The 17,935-nt window shown below is 54.2% G+C and overlaps 2 protein-coding genes across 3 annotated transcripts in view; one reads left to right on the top strand and one right to left on the bottom strand.

Moving 5' to 3' along the window:
• The window catches only part of SHPK (sedoheptulokinase), a 19,316-nt gene extending 18,461 nt beyond the window's left edge, over positions 1–855 (bottom strand). The window contains exon 1 of one of the 2 annotated variants that reach the window (XM_074342572.1): positions 633–855. In XM_074342572.1, the coding sequence (XP_074198673.1) occupies positions 633–800 (168 nt within the window). In that variant the 5' untranslated portion in view covers positions 801–855. The remainder of the gene's footprint in view (positions 1–632) is intronic. The other variant, XM_074342574.1, reaches the window with a different exon arrangement.
• CTNS (cystinosin, lysosomal cystine transporter) lies at positions 848–17,935 on the top strand. The gene is made up of 13 exons (XM_045513024.2): positions 848–1,416; positions 2,281–2,360; positions 3,875–3,954; positions 7,821–7,899; positions 8,788–8,872; positions 11,755–11,858; positions 11,973–12,104; positions 12,792–12,891; positions 12,982–13,101; positions 14,164–14,334; positions 16,094–16,211; positions 16,480–16,594; positions 16,965–17,935. The coding sequence occupies exons 3-13, from the start codon at positions 3,894–3,896 to the stop codon at positions 17,011–17,013; spliced, it is 1,134 nt and encodes a 377-aa protein (XP_045368980.1). The 5' UTR covers positions 848–1,416; positions 2,281–2,360; positions 3,875–3,893; the 3' UTR covers positions 17,014–17,935.

Genomic DNA, 17,935 nt, shown 5'->3' with positions numbered 1-17,935 from the left:
AAATTCTCCATTTCTACCTTGTAGCTTTCACAAAACACTAGTTTTCATGTATAATTATCAGTCTGAACTTTTCCAAACATTTTAATCAAGGTATCTCTCAATGTCTTTCTATCCATCTTGGCATCTTTCCTCCAAAGTGTCTCAGCCTTCAGGGCAGGAGGGACGTTTCCTGTCCAAGTATTTGGGTTCCTCCCTCCACATTCCACTCCTGCGGGATGAGAGACTAGCAGGTTACTCCTGATTCTGCATCTGATTTCTCAAGGAAAACTCAGGCACTGCCCTGGGGAACAAACTGAATCCTGAATTTGAGGACGCTGGCAGATGCAAGGAGCAGAGAGCAGCAAGAATGAGCAGGCCTGAGATCACTCCATATACGAAGAGCAATTTCCCGCAGGTACAGAAAGTGGAGGGCAGAGAGCACGGGGATTCAGCGCCAAGGGCAAGGCTCCCAGAGACGGCCAGAGAGTAGGGGAGATCGGTGCCAGCAGGTAGGAAAGCTCCTGGGACGAAACCTAACGGATGGAGGGAGTTGCAGCAGGCAGGCAGGGATCAGACAGGCTGGAGCAGCCAGGGAATCCTCTTTGAGGAGGAAGAGGGAGTCAGAAGACTCCTGGAGGAGGCGGCTGCCTCACCTGGGGCCCGGCTGCCGCGCTCTGGGCCGCCACCTCGGCTCGCGCAGCCCGGGCACAGCTCGCCAGTACCACGAACCCGGAAGGGTCGCCAGGCGCGGCCTCCACCAGGGCCACCTTCACAGACGTGGTGCCCAGGTCGATGCCCAGAGTGACAGACCCTGCAGCCATTGCAGAGAAGACGAGCGCAGCTTGCGTCCCAAGCCGAGGCGCTCACTCCTGCACACTTCACCCTGACAAGGCGCCGAGGCGGGGCATCGCCTGCCAATCTTTCTAGCCACGCGCAACACAGGGAATACTCGTCTTCCCATTGGTTGAGGGAGGCGGAGTGTCGCGCCACTCGAGCGACGGGCCCCGGCTATAGGCGGAGCGGCGGCGGAAGGCGGGACTAGAGGTCCCGCTCCTCAGGACCGGGTTTGCGACTTGAACCAAGGCTTCCTCCTTGCTCATCCAAATACCTCGGGGTTCCCGGTCGGGCTCTGGGGGATGAGAGAGTCTCTGTGGCCCTAATAGTGACTTATACTCCCACAAACCCAAGCCCCTATCCCTGCCAAGTTGCCTGCGCCTCTCCGCTTCGCCCCAACCCCCAATTGTCCCGCTGAGACTCGTGAAAACTACAACTCCCAGGGTGCATCGCGCCAGATCTGCACTCCGCGAATCAGGTGGCTCGCGTCAGGTGACTTTTGACCCGCCCCACAGTAAGTCAAGCCGGCCCGGGGAAGCGGGCACAGTCTGAGGAGGCTCCTGCGTCCCTTGTGGTGCGTCCCCTGAGCCTGGAGGATCTCAGGTGAGAGCCGGCGCGGCCCCAACAGTCTCCCCTCTTCATTTCCCAGGCGGACCCCCTGAGGCCCGGAGGCAAGTCAGTTGGGCAGCCTGCCGCGCATCCAGCCTCTCAGCCGCGCCAGGTTTCGGCCCCCTGCCACCAGTCCCGGCCTCGCGGCACCGGACAGCCCCCGGGTTGAAGGGCTCGGGTAATAGTGAGTGGAGGCAGGAGACACTGGGCTGCCGAGGTGGTGTGGGGGGTTCTACTCCAGTGCAGGTTAGCGCCCCTTTCCCGCCTTTTTAGTTGCCACCTGAACCTGGGTCGTGGAGTTTGCAGAATGCTTTGCAGAGGGGAGACCCCCGAGAGGACCACTTCCGGGACTCCTTTTGGGATACTGCGCGCCAGGCTGGGAGAGTGGGCAGGATGAGACCCGGCCCCGCCCTTCGGGGCTTTTAGGCTGGAGTAAGGGAGCCTGAACCTGGGCCCTGACTTTTTCAACGATATTGAGGAGAATAACAACCTAGGCTTCATGAGAGCTTGCTAGGTGCCCTAGGTAACAGGTATATTTACTTTACATCATTGTTTCTTAGCCTTTTTTCCTTACCAACCCCCATCCCTTGGAATTTTAATACTGCTGGTAAACTCTGTTCATGTGCTGTGGCCCTTTGGAGGGCCACAAACCCTGCTTAACATTTCATCTCATTTAAGTCCTATGACTTAGTTCCCACTGTCCCTGTTTTCACGTTAGGAAAATGAAGTTTGAGGAGGTCAAGTAGCACCCCAAAGTCACACAACTGATAAATGGGGAGCCCAGGTTCAAACCCGTGCTGTCAGTCTCCAGGGCACGCATTCTTTGCCCTGGAAGTACTTGTATCACTTCTCCAACAGGAGATCCAGGGAGTTTCAGATTCCAGATACCCGAGTGAGTGGAGCTGCCACAGGAGACTCCTGACTCCAAGCTGAAGCAGGTGACATCTGAGTGAGGCCTGGAAGATAGAACTTACGCAGCATACTAGACAGAACCCATTATAGTGAAATTCTCCATTTCTACCTTGTAGCATTCACAAGACACTAGTTTTTGTGTATAATTATTAACTTGATCTCTTTCTAACATTTTAATTGACCATGTATCTTTCAAGGTCTTTCCATCTGTCCTGATGTCTCATCCAAGTTGTGTCAGCCTTTGGGGCCAGAGGACTTTTGCCATCCAAGTGTTTGTGTTCCTCCATCCACATTCCACTCCTACGGGATGAGAGAGGAGCTGGTTAGGCCTGATTCCGCATCTGAGTTCCCAAGGAAAACCCAGACTCTGCCCTAGGGAACAGACTGAATCCTGAGCTTGAGGACATCAGCAAGTGTGAAGAGCAAAGAGTGGCAGGAATGAGGGGGAGGTCATTCCACAGGAGAGCAATTCCCCTGCAGGTCAGGGTACAGAAAGTAGAGGGGCAGAGACCCCACGGATACAGCGCCCTGGGCAAGGGCCCCAGAGGAGACCATAGAGGGGACAGATCAGTGCCAGCAGGTGAGAAGTCTCCTGAGATAAGACTTAATGATCAGGAGAGCTGCAGGAAGCAGAGACCCCTGGAGAAGACAGGGGCAGCAGAGGTCAGGCAAGCTGGGTCAGGGAGCTTTTTTGAGTGAGGGGAGAATCAGGAGGGCCCTCAGGACCTTTGGGGGACAATGAAACCCGAGTGGGAGCAGGGATGTTTCCACCCAGACCTCTTCTAGCTCTCTCACAGTTTGCAGGAATCCTCAGAAGCCATCAGATATGGCAGAGCCTGAGCACTGTACCCTGAGGCAGCATGTGGAAACCGAGTTATAGACATTTAGCTGATCTGCCCATCTTGACCTGTGGTTCACCTGCCGTGCGTGGGGGTTATGGGTATGCAGCAGCCCATCTCCCTCACTTAACCGATGAGCTGCTCCAGAGCTGGTCTGGGGCTTCCCCTCCCTGGGTCCCGTTGTAGGTGATCCCTGCCCGTCCTGGAGTGATGACCCTTGCCCAGTGAAAAAAATCTTGATCAAGGGTCATTAGCCCATAGACACTTATCCCAGGGTGGGAAATGAAATTCATTTCTTTAAGATTTATAGATTCACAAAGTCAAATATCTGACTGCCATTTTAATACCTTTTTAAAAAAAGAACCCCCAGGAAATAAGGCTGCATTCTTTCTTTCTGTTAACTAGGTTGCATGAAGCAGTTGAAGAGGGAAAAATTCAGCGTTTGTCCACTTCCCCAGGGTGGGACCTTACACAATCCGCTAGTTTCTCTGAGCCCGTTTCCCCACATATCAAAAAAAGATAAGTCTTCCTCGGGGTCCCCTTCTCCCAGCTGGTGATGCAAAGCCCTGAGGTCACAAGTGTGAAGTGAAAGTCCTTTATGAACTGTCTGTGCCATGGTTCCAAGTGGCATATTGTCCACTTGTTGCTAAGCTGATCCAACTTTAACCTGAACTTCTCTTGCTGTTTGTTTTTCTTCCTAGTTCTTTGAAATCAAGGAACATGATAAGGAGGTGGCTGGTTATTTTTATCCTTTTGCCCCTGAAGCTCATAGAGAAATGTGGTAAGTTTAGAAATGCATTATCAAATGTGTAAAGAGGGGAAATGGAGTAAGGAGCTGACCTGTTTGCAGCCAAAGGTTTAGGGCCATCCAGATCACATGTGTCTGCCTGCCCCCGGGCTAGGTGGCCACCCAGGGAGTGAAGCAGACCGAGGTCTGGAGTCCAGGAGTTTTATAAGAAGCCAGATGGTTCCACAGATAATTGGCCTTCTGCCCCAGGGTCCCTATTACCTTTTCTGCATCACCAATGCCAAACGGTAAAGCTCCAAAAATCTGGGATAGTATCTGTAGAGAAGAGCTGATGTCCCCACCCTGTGGACCTCACAGAGGGAGTTATGAGATGCTGCAGAAGCAGGTGAGGTGGCCAGCTCGTTGCACCTGGTTCTGCCAGGCACAGACACCTGAGGAGCCTGCCTGGCATCCCCTGGTAAGATGAGAAAGCCCTTCCCTTAGAGAGGCACTGAGGACCGGTGGCAGGACCACGCATCCTTGTGAGGCTTGACCTTCAGAAGGGGGCCCTTAAAGGCCTATGTCAGTCCATCAATTCTCCACTGCCCAACATTGCTGAAATTCCTTCCATGAAAAGCTGTGTAGAGCCTTCAAGATGCCAGGCCCATTATTTTGATCATCACCTTGGCTGTTGTCAAAAATCAAATACATCTTAAAGCCCCTGACTCAGGTTTCCAAATGAACCTTGTGCAAACAGTACAAGCCCTTGCAGAAGCTTCCCAAGAGGCATGCACAGTGGCTACACCACTCCTGCTTTCTGGCCTCGTGAATCTCTGAGAAAACAGTGGTCATCTGATCAGCTGTTCCAGGTTTGTTAAACAACCAGTCATGTTACTTTGGAGACACACCTTGTGAATAAGCAATTTCTGAGAAAAAAAAGGTTTCTTCCAAGAAAGAGAGAACACGGTGGAGCCCGGTGTTCCTCAGTGTGGATGCCAGGGCCCCATTCCAGACCTGCTGGATCATATTCTCTGGGACTAAGGCCCAAAAGTGTGCACACATGCCTTGGCCCACCTTAAATAAAAGCTCCATTCATACTGTTAATGTATTTCCCTCAGAAAGAAGAGTAGATCCAGCCGGCACCACCTCAGTCATACAGAGGGCCAACTTAGGCCCAGAGAGTTTAGAAGTCTTTCCCAGAGTCACACAGCTGGAAAGTAACAAAGATGGGACCCGAATAGGACCCCTGCTCCTTTTTATCACTTTGCCTTTTTCCCTGAATGTCATAAAGAATAGTAGGAGCCACCATAAAACCAAGGAACTGGAATTGGGTCTCTGACCTCATTCTGCCCTGCCTGTCTTGTCTTTGCTTTGGGGAGTGGTCATCCAGGACCAGTAAGGAGTTCTTTCACCTTCAAAGTTTTTGCTTCTGACTTCTTTGGGTGGAATCTTGAGATGCTGCCACCTAGTGGCAAGGACCTGAGCTCTGGACCCGGGTGACCTGGCTCTGAATCCTGCCTCTCCCATCTCTGAGCTGTATAGACAAGACACTCCCTCTTGGAATTCTCCGTTTTCTTCTGTCTGAAATAGGAGTCGCGTTGGCCACCTCTCACTGCTGTAGTCATCAGATAATAGGAGTTGACAGTGTAGCAGAGTGGCTGGCGTAGGGTGGGGAGCACAGTGCGGGAGGTGCCAATAAGGATTAGTTTTTTTAAAAGCAGGCTCTCTCCTTTCTTTAAAAGCAGAAACTTAGGGAACCATCAAGACTCATTTGGCTATTTGGATGCAGTGTCCAGAGACTCATGCCCCAGGGGAAACATTAAAATGTGCTTTCCCAGGATATGATGTTGGCTGCCTAACTGCCTTCCATCCTGGGCGGAAAAAAATGTCCTGCAGGGTTTACATGATGATGAGAATAGTCAGCAGCAATTATTTCATGCTCAGACCGTGTGAGAATTGTGTCACAAGCATCACGAGGCCTTATCTTCGCAGCGCCCCTGGGAGGGAGGTGCTGCTGGGCTCCCCATTCACAGGTGAGGAAACAGAGGCTCAGAAAGGTTAAGTACCTTACCCTCAGTCACACAGCCAGGAAGTGACCAAGCCAGGGTGGGACTTTGTGACCCAGAGCCCAGTCTCTCAGCTGCGGAGGGCTGCCATCTTCGGACCAGCTAAGTGAGGGGGAGGGAGCACTCCAGGACCTGGTTCTCTGAGAGCTCACTGCCTCTTTTACAATGCAGAGTCTGTGGAAGAGCCAGGGCCACGCGGATCTCCCCTCACCATGACCACAGGCCCAGCAGAGCCCCAGAAACCCAGAGGTGTGGGGGGGCTGCCTGGCATCACTTTCAGTATCCCTGTCCTGGTCTTGCTTATCTGATGTCCTCAGCTCTAGGGAGAATGTAACAGTGAGGACCTTTAAGTCCTCCTACCCCCAGCCCAGCAGCCCAGAACAGAGCTTCAGAGCTTCAGGCTGGTATCAGAAGGGTGAGTGTGACCAAGGAGGGGCAGAGCTGCCTCCAGGCCCTGAGGCTACATCTAAGGGTGGACCATCCACCATCTGCTCTGCTCTGGGCAGCTTGGCCTCCGCAAGGGCCAGGGTGGGAACTAGAGACGGTGGACTGTGGGAGTCAGCTTGGAGACTTGCAGACACGGGACAGAGCCTCCGTCTGCATCCACGCACAGGGCCAGCATGGAGAAAGCAGCGCAGGTCTGGTTGGAGAGGTCCCAGGTCCTGAGTACAAGTTCCAGGTTGGCTGATTCCCTTGGAGGAGATGAGGGTACTCTCTCCGGAGGTGTCTAAGCAGGAAAAACTCCCGGGGAGTATTGAGAAGGGAACTCAGGCAGTGGAGGTTGAGTTAGGGAACTTTTAAGTTTCTTCCAACCTGAGCATCTCAAATTTCAGTTCTTCATCTTCTGTCTTTGAGGGAGTCTGGGGAGAGGGAGACCTGGGCCCTGCCTGTAGCCCCTACCCCTGCAAGGACCATCTTCATCAAATCCAACACCTGCTTTTCCCCTGTGGGCCCCCTTCCCACCCAGTCTAGATTCATGATCATGGTTTAAGCTGCTCATCACCCTGAAGGCCCTCAGATAAGGGAGGTGAGGTAGGTGGGTGCCTGGGGCATTGAGCACACCTGGGACTGGGGGCGGGGGTGGGGCTGCCCTGAGAACACAGGAAGAGCTCAGAGAGAAGCTTTCTCATTCCTGTTCTGTGGCCAAGTTGCCCTGGAGTGTTTGGCCTCCTAAAACCTGCTTCCTCCTTCACTCCAGAGGCCTGCCTATCTCCCTTCTGAGTTAGCACCTTAATGCCAAGAGGAAATCCCCAAGAGTGAGTTGAATTGTTCACCAGTCTCCCCCAAGTTCCCAGAAGAGTCAGCCTCCTGAAGGGGTCCAGCGACTGGGTTGAGCTGGGTCAGTACAGGAGCCCAAAGGGTGTTGTCTAGAAGCGGGTTAGCTGGGCCCCAGGTGTCTCTGTGAGATTCCAGGAAGGGGCTGGACCAGTTCTGCAGGGCTGTTTTAGATCCACGAACAGAGGAAACCCTTGTGCTTTATGTCTGAAGAGGTGGTTCAAGCCCATGTTTTCCAGTCCAGATCGGGGCTTGAATGCCTTTGTGACCAATTTTGGGAGCTCTGTGATTTCTATTTCCGGATGACTCCCGCAGCCCCTCAGAGCCTGTCAGGGAGGAGGAAGGTACAGCATTTCCCGTTCAGGCCCTTGTCTCCCTCAGCAGGAGGGCAAAGAGCTTAATGAGGGCATTTCCACTCCCATCACGTAGCCTCTCAGAACCTCTGCATCTTCACCGAGGATATAGGGGTTGTCATGAATCAGAGCTCACAAGTTCAAGTGTCAGTATCATCCCAGTGTCTCCTCGTGGGCCTGAGTCCAGTGACCCAATGATTCATGTCATTGATTTGGGTCATTTCAGAGTCGACTGTCAGCTTCACCGTTCCTCCCACCGTGAAGCTGGAAAATGGAAGCTCAGCCAGCATCAGCATCTCCCTTCCGTAAGTCCCCAGGCCCAGCTCTGTCCGCCCCACTCGCTCACCCCATGGCTGGGTCAGGGCTCTCAGCCTGTCCATATTTCAAGTGTGATGCCCTTGCCTCTTTACTCTAAAATAAGCCAGGGAAAGAAAGGCACCAGCCCTGGGCCGCAGACAAAGGTCCCAAGGTCTCTCTCCCCTCAGTCACTGAATCCTGGTTTCTGGTGGGAGGAGGAAGACACATGAGCCTTTTCCCCAGCTGCCTTACTCTTGCCTCCCAGCCATGAGGATTCCCCTGTTTTTCTCTCTTTACCCTTCTCCCTTTTCCTCACCTCTCCTGGGAATTCTGATCTCAAACCAGAGCTTTGGGACCAAGGCTCCCTAAGAGACCTGCATTCCATTCCCAGCTCCTGCCCCCTCTGTATATTGACACCTTGTAAATCCAACACATTACCCCCTCAGCACAACTCTCCCCTCTGCAGAATCCTTGAGTGGCTTTCTACCACCTTCTAAATTAACTCCAGGCCTCTAAGCCCAGACTGGAGGCCCCCAGGGGCTGCTATCACTCAGACACATCCCACTGCTTTCAGGGGACACGCTGCTCCCTGCTACCCGACCCCTCTCGGAAGCCTTTCCCACCAGAGAAGATGCCATGGCCCCATTGGCTTCTGGACACTTCATTTGGCATTCACAGGCAGTTTCCCACTTTTTCGTGTTCTCACTCAGCTGTGATGGGACAGAAAACTCCTAAAGAATAGGGACCTCACCTCTCAACACCCCCGGGCCAAGCACATAGCACTTCCTCACTGTAATTGCTTGAGAAGTGACAGGCCCACTGTGAGATCCAGAGGGCTGGTTGAGATCTCACGGAGTCCAACTTCCCAGCAGTAATCAGACTCTTGTCCTCCACAGGCGTCCTTTAAATGGCACCTTGGTGATCACTTTTGAAATCACATTTCGTTCAAAAAACGTTACTATCCTTCAGCTCCCTGATGAAGTAAGTAATGAATCTTAACTGATGGGCAGAGAACTACTGGATAACAAAACACATTTTAACTAAGTGCTTGTAGAAACAGGCCACCTTGTTTTTATACTGTGGGCAGCTCCTGTCCCATTGTTCTAGAAATGTCTGATTTTTGGCTTTGGTAGTCTCTTTGGGGATGGACGTTTTACACCATGTAGATGGAATTGGCAAGGTGATGGTTCTGAGAATGTAGAAGAAATTCTTAAGATGGTTTCTAAGACCTTGCTACTCCAAGAACATTCACGGACCAGCAGCATTGTCCCTGCCTGACAACCTTTTAGAAATGCCCCCTCCCAGGACTACCAATTAAAGATCTGCATATAAGCAAGACGCCCAGATGATTTGGGTCCACAGTATAAGTTTGGAAAGCACTGTTTTGAGGTTCCATTGGCTGAGTGTTATTTCCAAAAACCAGTGCCAGAGGCCATCTGGTATCATAGTGATAACTATTTGTAGCCTTTATGCATTTATCTGTTTATACATATCCTGCTTCCACCTTACCAAGGATTTGAGCCAGTTCCCAATCAACTAGATAAAAAAAAAATCAGTAGGGGGAAGCAACAATGTAGAGAGTGAAAAATAAATAAATTTTTTAAAAAGACAAGATAAAAAGAGGGATGAAATTGATAACCATGAGGCTCAGCAGGAGGTGTGGTTGTAGCAATGGGCTTCACCTCAGCTCTGAGACCCCAGCAAGCAAACAGCATTGACCCGCGATCAGATAAAGAGTGTCTGCCTGAAAGGACCTGTGTGAGAGGGGAGTCTCATCTCAGCCCGTGGTGAACAGATCACCTCATTAGACAGGCCCATTTCCCACAACTTCCCCGTCCTGCCCCAGAGTGTGAGGCCTGCTGCAGGGTAAGAAAAGCCCTTGGTTCTAACAGCAGCTTGTGGCGCTCAGTCCTCCGAGGTCTGGTTTGATCCACAGATCAGATTTAACTCTGAGGCATGGACTCTGATCACTTAGTGTAAGCGCCAAACATTTAAGTGAAAGTATCATCTTTTAAAAATAAGTGAAAGTCAAGCATAACCTTAAGGGGGGAAAAAAGCCTGGACTGTATGATTCTTTGTACATAAAGTACAAACACAGAAAAAGCGAACCTATGGTGTTAGTCAGAGGAGTGGTTTCCCTTAGGGATCAGCTGTGACCAGAAGGGAATAGAACACAGCCTCTGGGGTCAGGAAATGTTCCATTTCTTGACCTGGGTGCTGGGTGCACTTTTCTGCACATATATTATAGGTTTTGTTTTTGTTTGTTTGTTTGTTTTCCTGGAATGGTGGCAGGTCCATCTGTAGAATGACCTGTATGGGCACCAACTCACTTTTCCAGGCTCGTGCCTCCCTGGCCCCCCCCCCCAGCCTAGCTTTAACCACTCCTGTCTGCTCCCCGTGCCTTTGAAAACCACCGGTTAGAGCCTGGGGCCCACGCAGTTTAGGAGCCTGACCTGCAAGCCCTGGGCAAGGTACTTCCCCCGACACATCTCAGTTTCCTCTTGTGGACAGAAGGTTAATATTACCTCCTTGACAAGACCGCAAGGACAAAAAGCAGTAGCAAGTATAAAATGTGTAGGATTGGACCTGGCACATAGAAAGAAAGCAGTCAGTAAGATGAGAGCGATGAATTTTGCTATAGACCTAAAACTGCTCAAAAAAATATGGTTTATTCATTAAAAGGAAAAAAAATGTAGGGACAGTTGATTTCATTCTGCCTTGCATCAGTCCATTTCCAATTGGCTGATCTTCCTCCTGCCTAGTTCTGGAAGGGACTTGGTGGCCACTTAGAGATATGCAAGCAACATGGCCAGGAAAATCTGCTAATAATAAGAGTAAATGAGGATGGGGGAAAAAAAGAGCCAAGAGTAGTTCACATCGTGAAGATGTAGCTCACAAGACATTGGCCTCAGATTGGATCCCAGGCTTTGCTGCAGCCACGTACACCATCTTGTTTGTCCTGCCAAAGCCCCCTGATTTCTGGGGATAAAAGCAAAAAGTCAGTGTTCCGGGGTCACTGAGGAAGCCACTACAATCTAGTGAGCCGCATCCTCACGGTGCCCACAATACAGGTGGAAGGTGGGGCCCAGAGCATCGTCCAGGGAACAGAGAGGTGGGGGGAGGGGACAGTGTGGTTCGGGAGGGTATCACCCTACTCCCTCCCACACTTGGGGGATTTGAGAGCACCAGGAGGCATGATTGGGAGATCAGATGTTGCAGGCTGGCCTCCAAATACTGTTTCTTGGAGCAGAATTTTCAGTGAATATTGGGCAGAAATGAAGGTGAAGATGTTCTCCCTGCTGGTGTCTGGGGGGTGCACCTCTTCTGTGTTGTCACTTGGCAGCCAGGCTGGGCGTGGGGCAGACATCCTTCTGTGGATCTGGAGGAACCGTCCATAGTAGCGGAAGTGGAAGTGGTAGCAGTCATCGTAGGGTCTGAGTGATGGTAAATACTTCACAGCTTGCTGTGCGTCAGGCTCAGTGCCATAAGCTTTACGGATGTCATGTTCAGAGCAACCCTGTAAGGTAGACACTTGTGTTATCCCCTTTTGCAGATCAGAGCTCGAATAATTTGCCCAAGATCACATGACTAGTGAGAGGAAGACAGTTCTCCCACCTTCCTGAAGAGACAAGCCGGGGGGAGGGTCTGAGGGTAGGGCTGGTCTGCTCAGAAAGCCGGACCCAGGTCTAAGGGGGGTTCCAGTTGGCTGATCGGTCCAACATTTCTCCCTTCTGTTTGGAAGCTCCTAGAAGGCAGATTCTGTGCCATCTGTCCCTCCATTTCTTAGTGCATAGCCTGGAGCTGGACACTAAGTGAGGTCCGAATAACTACGTGGTGCTGGATCTAATTCGTTTTCCTAACAGGTGGTAGTGCCTCCCGGAGTGACAAATTCCTCTTTTCGCGTGACGTCTCAGAATGTTGGACAAGTTACCGTTTATCTGCATGGAAATCATTCCAACCAGACCAGGTAGGCTGGCCTTAGCCCATGTGGGCATTCAGTGAGAAGGGAGCCCGTGCTGGTACGTGGGGGCTCCTTTGGAAACCCAGCCTCAGCTCATCCGGGTTCCCACATCCTCTCTAGCCCAAGGATCCGCTTCGCCGTGATCCACAGCAACGTTGTAAGCATCATCAACCAGGTGATTGGCTGGATCTACTTTGTGGCCTGGTCCATCTCCTTCTATCCTCAGGTGATCACGAACTGGAGGCGGAAAAGGTAACCTACAGAGCTGCACGTGCAGGTTAGCTTGTGGCCGGTCAGATGGGCATTCCAGCCAGGCTTTAGGCAGCATGGGTTCCAACGTGCCCCTCGGCTCTTCTCTCTTCCTGCCTTTTCTAGAAAATGGTCCAGTGTGAAAGGTCTAAGAGCCTGCGTAGGACTTGCAGTGCTAGGCGTTTGGTCTCTTGCCTGATTCAGCCCTCCCTGTGGAGGGCTTCTCAGTGACGTGGAGAAGGGGCCAGGTGAGGGGTCCACTCGAATCTGCAGTGCTCCTGGTTCACCCAGCCCTGCAGGAATTAGTGTCAAGTTGTGCCCCAGTGCAGGAGTGGGACGAAGTCGGCCCACTTCAGTTTTAGAGACAGAGGGTCCAGGCTTACATCTCCTTGCAGCAGGGACACCAACTCCCTGCTAGGATCCAGGGAGGAAGGCCCTTCCTCTCTGAAGGAGGCCTCCAGACTTCCCTCTGGGGCCAGGACCTGAGGCAGGAGAAGTCTCTGGAGGGAGGGAAGGAAGGAGGAAGGAAGGGGTTCCCAGAAGGGCGGGATTGGATGCGTCAGGGGTGGCATGGAGAAGGATGTGAGGACCATGCGGGAGCCTGGCCCTCCTTCTTGTGTCTTGGGAGCTCTGTCCCCTCCAGTCCCCGGTCTCACACCTTGCCCTACTGTGTCTCTCCATCCCCCCCAGTGTCGTTGGTCTGAGCTTCGACTTCGTGGCCCTGAACTTGATGGGCTTCGTGGCCTACAGCGTGTTCAACATCGGCCTCCTCTGGGTGCCCTCCATCAAGGTACCACGCTTCCCGCCCCCGCAGCCCAGCCCAAGCTCTCCAGTGGCCTGGCTGCCCCTCACCCCCCACCTTCTCCCCGCCCCCAAACAGGAGCAGTTTCTCCTCAAATACCCCAATGGCGTGAACCCTGTGGAGAGCAATGACGTCTTCTTCAGCCTGCATGCGGTCGCCCTCACGCTGGTTGTCACAGTGCAGTGCTTCCTGTACGAGGTGAGCCGTGAGCCTCGCACCTGCCCTCCGTGGGCTGCCCGGGCCAGCACCCACATCGCCTGCCTGCTGAAGATGCAGAAACACCCAGAAGGGAAATGTGTCTGTTCCCTCACACCTGCTCCCCAGGGTCTGGATGATAGGCCAGGCCCCATGCTGGGCACAGGGAACACCCAAGCCCTCAGGCCCCCCAGGTCCGGGGGTGAGGGACACAGAGGGAGCAGTGACGACCCAGCAGGCTGTGAGCTGTGCTGGCAGGGAGAGCACAGGCAGCTCGTGGAGGCCCTGACCCAGCCGGGGAGGAGGGGGAAGGAGGGCATCAAGGAAGTGGCACTGAGTTGCGGTCCATGGGACTGTGGGATGAGCAAAGTTCCCATGGTGATGGGGAAAGGGGGGTGCACCCCAGCTAGGGGACAGAGCTGTGAAGGCCGGGGAGCAGCAAGAGGAACCATGAGCAGATGGATGTGGCCTGGGTGCCAGTGCAGGGAGCAGGAAAGGTCCTGGGGGTCTGGAGGGCCAAGCCGAGGAGCCTGGGCTCACCGCCCGTGTTGCTGGAGGGCCGTCTGCTGTCCCAGCAGGAAGGTCGGCGCTGGCTGGTTCTCTTTTCAGGGCATCTCCGATGCTGCTGTTTTCTTTCTCTTCCCCAGGGGGCGCACCTCTTCCCTTGGGGAGTTCCCTTCCCACACCAAGGCCTGCCAGGGGCTGCATGGCCCCCACCTTCACAAACCTATGTTTTCTTACCCTTTGCTGAGAAGCTTAGGTGAGGGAGGCCTGCTTTGGGGAAAGGCAGGGGTGGAAGACAGATTTCAGGGACAGTCAGGCTCCCCTGGGTGGTGGAAGAAGCCTGGGCTGGGATGAGGTGCCAGGCCTCCAGCATGAGGGTGGCCATGGCCCCAGCACCCTTCACCCCTGGTGGGCCCTGCAAGGAACCCAGTTCCACAACGTGGGAACAAGAAGCAAACAGACTCTGCCAAGTCCAAGAAGGACGGAACTAGAGACCCTGATGGTGACGGTGTGTTTGGTGCTGGGCTCTCTGCGCCCCACCCCTCCCTGTCTCATCCTCAGCGAGGGAACCAGCGCGTGTCCTGGCCTGCCATCTGTTTCCTCGTGCTCTCCTGGCTCTTCACGTTCATCGCCCTGATCATGGCCGCAGTCGGGGCCACCACGTGGCTGCAGTTTCTCTTCTGCTTCTCCTACATCAAGCTGGCGGTGACGCTGGTCAAGTATTTTCCGCAGGTACCTCCAGGGCCCGCCTGACTTATCCCGTGGCCATTAGTATGAGAGGGGTGAGACGGACGCCGCATGCCCTGCTCCCATGGGGCAGCTTCTGGTCAGGGCGACGAGACGGGGTGGAAAGCTACAGGGAGGAGGCCAGGGAGCCCAGCAGAGTGGGGCCTGAAGCCCCCCCGTGACCACTGCATGCCCTTCTCTGGGACCGGGACTCCCACAGGAAGTCAGTGGGGACTTTTCTGAGCTCACATTCAGCACTGAGAGTCAAGGTCATGCTGTCTCTCTCTTCCCGCCTTTCTAATGACTTCAGTTCTCCCCCTACCTTACCACCACCGCCCATTCCCACCAGCTGACATCCCTGACAAGCCACAGGGGGATCCTGGGGAAGATGAGATGGGAGCGGGGAGACCATCGCCATCCAGGGTTCTCCTCTTGGGCCCTCAGGGCCTCGAGTACTCAGACAGTCCTGGTCCTATGCGGGTCAAACACAGCTTCCCCCGGAGCCAGAATGGCCCAGCATAGGGCCGGGAATGTAGGAGCTGCAAGCTACAGACTCTTCCCATGAATCTAGTGCCCCATTCCCAGGGGAGAAGCCCCCTCTTCAGCTTCCCCAGCACTGGGAATCTTGTGCTCTTTGGGCTTAGGAAGGAGAGCGTCTTGGCCAGAGTCAGGGCTGCTGTCCCAGAAGGCATGGAAACAGCCAGACCCTTAGGGATGAGCAGGACTCAGTTCCATGGACCAGAGAGGAGGGGGCACCCCAGGCCAGGGCGGACTGCACAAAGTCCTGGGCAGAGAGGCGTGGGAGGCAGCCAGGAGACCTTGCTGGCCAAGTGGTGTTGAATGAAGCTCAAAAGGCGGGGCAGGTCCTGGGGACTTTGCAAGGAGGCCTAGGAACAGGGGAAGGTCCTGGGGGGAGGTGGGGCTTCAGTCCCTGAGTGTGGGAAGGCTCAGGCCTGGGAAACCTGCAAGGCAGGAGCCCCAGGTAGAGATGTTTGGAAGCATCCAGGACTGAGGAGGTGGCAGCAAGTACGGAAGAGGGTGGGAGAGGACGAAGAAGGGGACTTGACAGGCGACTGACTGGGAGAAGACCACTACAGAGGCCAAGCCATCCCTCCAGGTGCTGGGAAGGGAGGTCACAGCAGTCAGAGGAGCCCAGAGGAAGGACGTGGAGCACTGGCAGCAGGAAGAGGGGCAGCGTCCACGTGGGTGAGACCTGGGAAGCCCAAGGTGGAGGCCCCAGAGCCCAGCCAGGGCTGAGGAGGGAGTTAAGTCCACTCGAGATGCGGAAACCGAGGCTGGGAGAACTCAAGGAAACATAGCTCTGAGGGTGGAGCTGGGATTCCAAACCAGGCATTCAGACTCCCAGCCCATGTCCCAGGCACAACATGAAGCCCAGGCAGAGTTTGGGGAAAATCTCCACTTGAAGATGAAAAGAAAAATCAGAGTTGCTAGAAAGCCAGGGTAGGGAGGGATGAAGAAGACAGAGGCAGCATCTCCCAGTCCCTCCGCTGGATTGGGAGGTGCAGGGATGGGAGGAGGGGGGCTCTGTTTGCTGTGCACGCAGACGAGTCCCCCCAGGACCCGCCCAGGCTGTTCCCGGAGCCCAGGCTTGTCGGAGCCCAAAGGTCATTGTGTTTCTTGGAGCTGAGGTCCAAGCACATGAGTGGGAGGAATGAGAGCCGCTCTTGTTTGGAGCCGTGGTCATGAGGTGCAGGAGGCCACCACCCAGCCCCCTCACCACCCTCCGTCTGTCTGTCTGGCCCAGGCCTACATGAACTTTCGGTACAAAAGCACTGAGGGCTGGAGCATTGGCAACGTGCTTCTGGACTTCACCGGGGGCAGCTTCAGCCTCCTCCAGATGTTCCTCCAGTCCTACAACAATGGTGAGTCAGCCAGCAGGCTGCTGCCCACACCTGGCAGGCTGGAGGCACAGGGCGGGGGCCAGGCTTCCTGGAAGCTACCTCCCCACCCTGCTTCGGGAATCCAGGCCAATCCCAGACCCCAGGGCAAGGCTCACCTAGGGGCTTTTGCAGCTGGAGGGTTTGTGGTTTCCTGGGCACATGAGCACCCCCACCCCACCGCAGCCCCACATGCTCCAGCCACTGCCAACCTAAAACTAAAACCAATTCTGTCCCCTCTGGCCATTAACAGACCAGTGGACGCTGATCTTTGGAGACCCAACCAAATTTGGACTCGGCATCTTCTCCATCTTTTTCGATATTGTCTTCTTCATCCAGCACTACTGCTTGTACAGAAAGAAACCAGGGTATGACCAGCTGAACTAGCTCCCAGGGACCCAGCATAAGCAGCCTGGGCCCTGGGCCCTGGCAGGGAAGGCTCCACCAGCAAGGCTGGAGAAGCAGTCTGGAGGGCAAGGCTGGCTCCAGGTGCCAGAAGTGGAGAAGCACCCTCTTCCTCAGGGCCAAATGCCTTAAACCAGCCTGCCTTCATTCAGGACTCTCCCGGGCCAGGGAGGAACCTCTCTCTGGGACAGGCACTGGCTGTGCTCTGAGATTAAAAGCCAAACCACTGGCGGCCCCTCCCTGCCTCCCCAGGGGTCTCAGCCCCTCCTGGGCCTTACCGGCCAGGCACCTGGCCCTCCTGCATCTTGATGCTGCATCTCTATTTTCTTTAAGGCTTCAGGCAGCACACACAGGTTCTGGCAGCCGTCCCAGGCAGGACTGAACACTGAGCTTGGAGCAGACGGCCTTGCCCCAGGCAACTGGTGTTTCTGGGAGCAGCTTGAAGGACTGACCTTGCAGCTGGGAGAGCCAAGTGTGCTTTGCTGCCACTGCTGAGTTCAGAGACCAAGCAGCCAGGTGCTGTGGCCGATAGACCCAGAGGTGCTGGTGCTGGTGGCGGAGGGGCTAGGACCTTGGGGTAGAACTTGGGGGCCCTTCTCTGAGCACTCACCACCCTGACATTCACTCATGCTATGTAACTCCACTTCTACGAGTGCAATCACAGGTGGCCCAGGCCAGGGTCTGGTAAAGAAACAGTATTTCCGAGCCTTAAGGTGCCCACCAGATTGGTTTGGAACCGGTCTCACATCCAACACCCTCTGGATCTCCATCACACTAACGACCCCTTTTGGATTTTTCAGAGGGACGCTTTTGAAGTAAGTGGCTTACTGCCTTACTGCTTTCCGCCTACCTCCAGTTTCCCAGCGTCAGGCCCCACGTCAGCCCCTCTAACTGCTCCTTTCCCTGGGTCTGCTCGGAGTGCAGGGGACAGACCCACACATGCACGCACACACACCAGTCTGTGCCTTAGAGGCCTGTTAGACCTGCTGGGTGGTGAGAGTAGCTCTCCTGAAGGGGAGGGCAGGCCCCCTTCCCTCACTTTGCCCAGACCCCTACCTGAGATTCACCAATTTGTGGCTGTTCCGGAGCTTCAGATAAGGTCTTAAGACCACCTCACATAATCTTCATGGACCCAGTCTGATCCCAAAGCCCTTCCCTTCCCACCAAGCAGGTGTCCATCCTGTGGCAGGAGGGGAGGGTCCCAGGACGTGCCTTGAGTTTGTCAATCCACTCTCAGATTTGTTTACCACGAGATAACGTGAGGCTTATGTCCTTAATTAAACCTGATTCCTTTCCTCTCTGCA

This window comes from Camelus bactrianus, chromosome 16, assembly GCF_048773025.1.
Source record: "Camelus bactrianus isolate YW-2024 breed Bactrian camel chromosome 16, ASM4877302v1, whole genome shotgun sequence".
NCBI lineage: Eukaryota > Metazoa > Chordata > Mammalia > Artiodactyla > Camelidae > Camelus > Camelus bactrianus.
Note: the sequence above shows the minus strand (reverse complement) of the source record. Positions and strands in the feature narration are given on the sequence as shown.

Bases quoted from the DNA above. Each gene is read 5' to 3' on its own strand.
- CTNS (XM_045513024.2), top strand. From the start codon at position 3,894: ATGATAAGGAGGTGGCTGGTTATTTTTATCCTTTTGCCCCTGAAGCTC. The intron at 12,892-12,981 runs GTACCACGCTTC...GCCCCCAAACAG, and splicing joins TCTGGGTGCCCTCCATCAAG to GAGCAGTTTCTCCTCAAATA. The intron at 16,595-16,964 runs GTATGACCAGCT...ATTTTCTTTAAG, and splicing joins TTGTACAGAAAGAAACCAGG to GCTTCAGGCAGCACACACAG.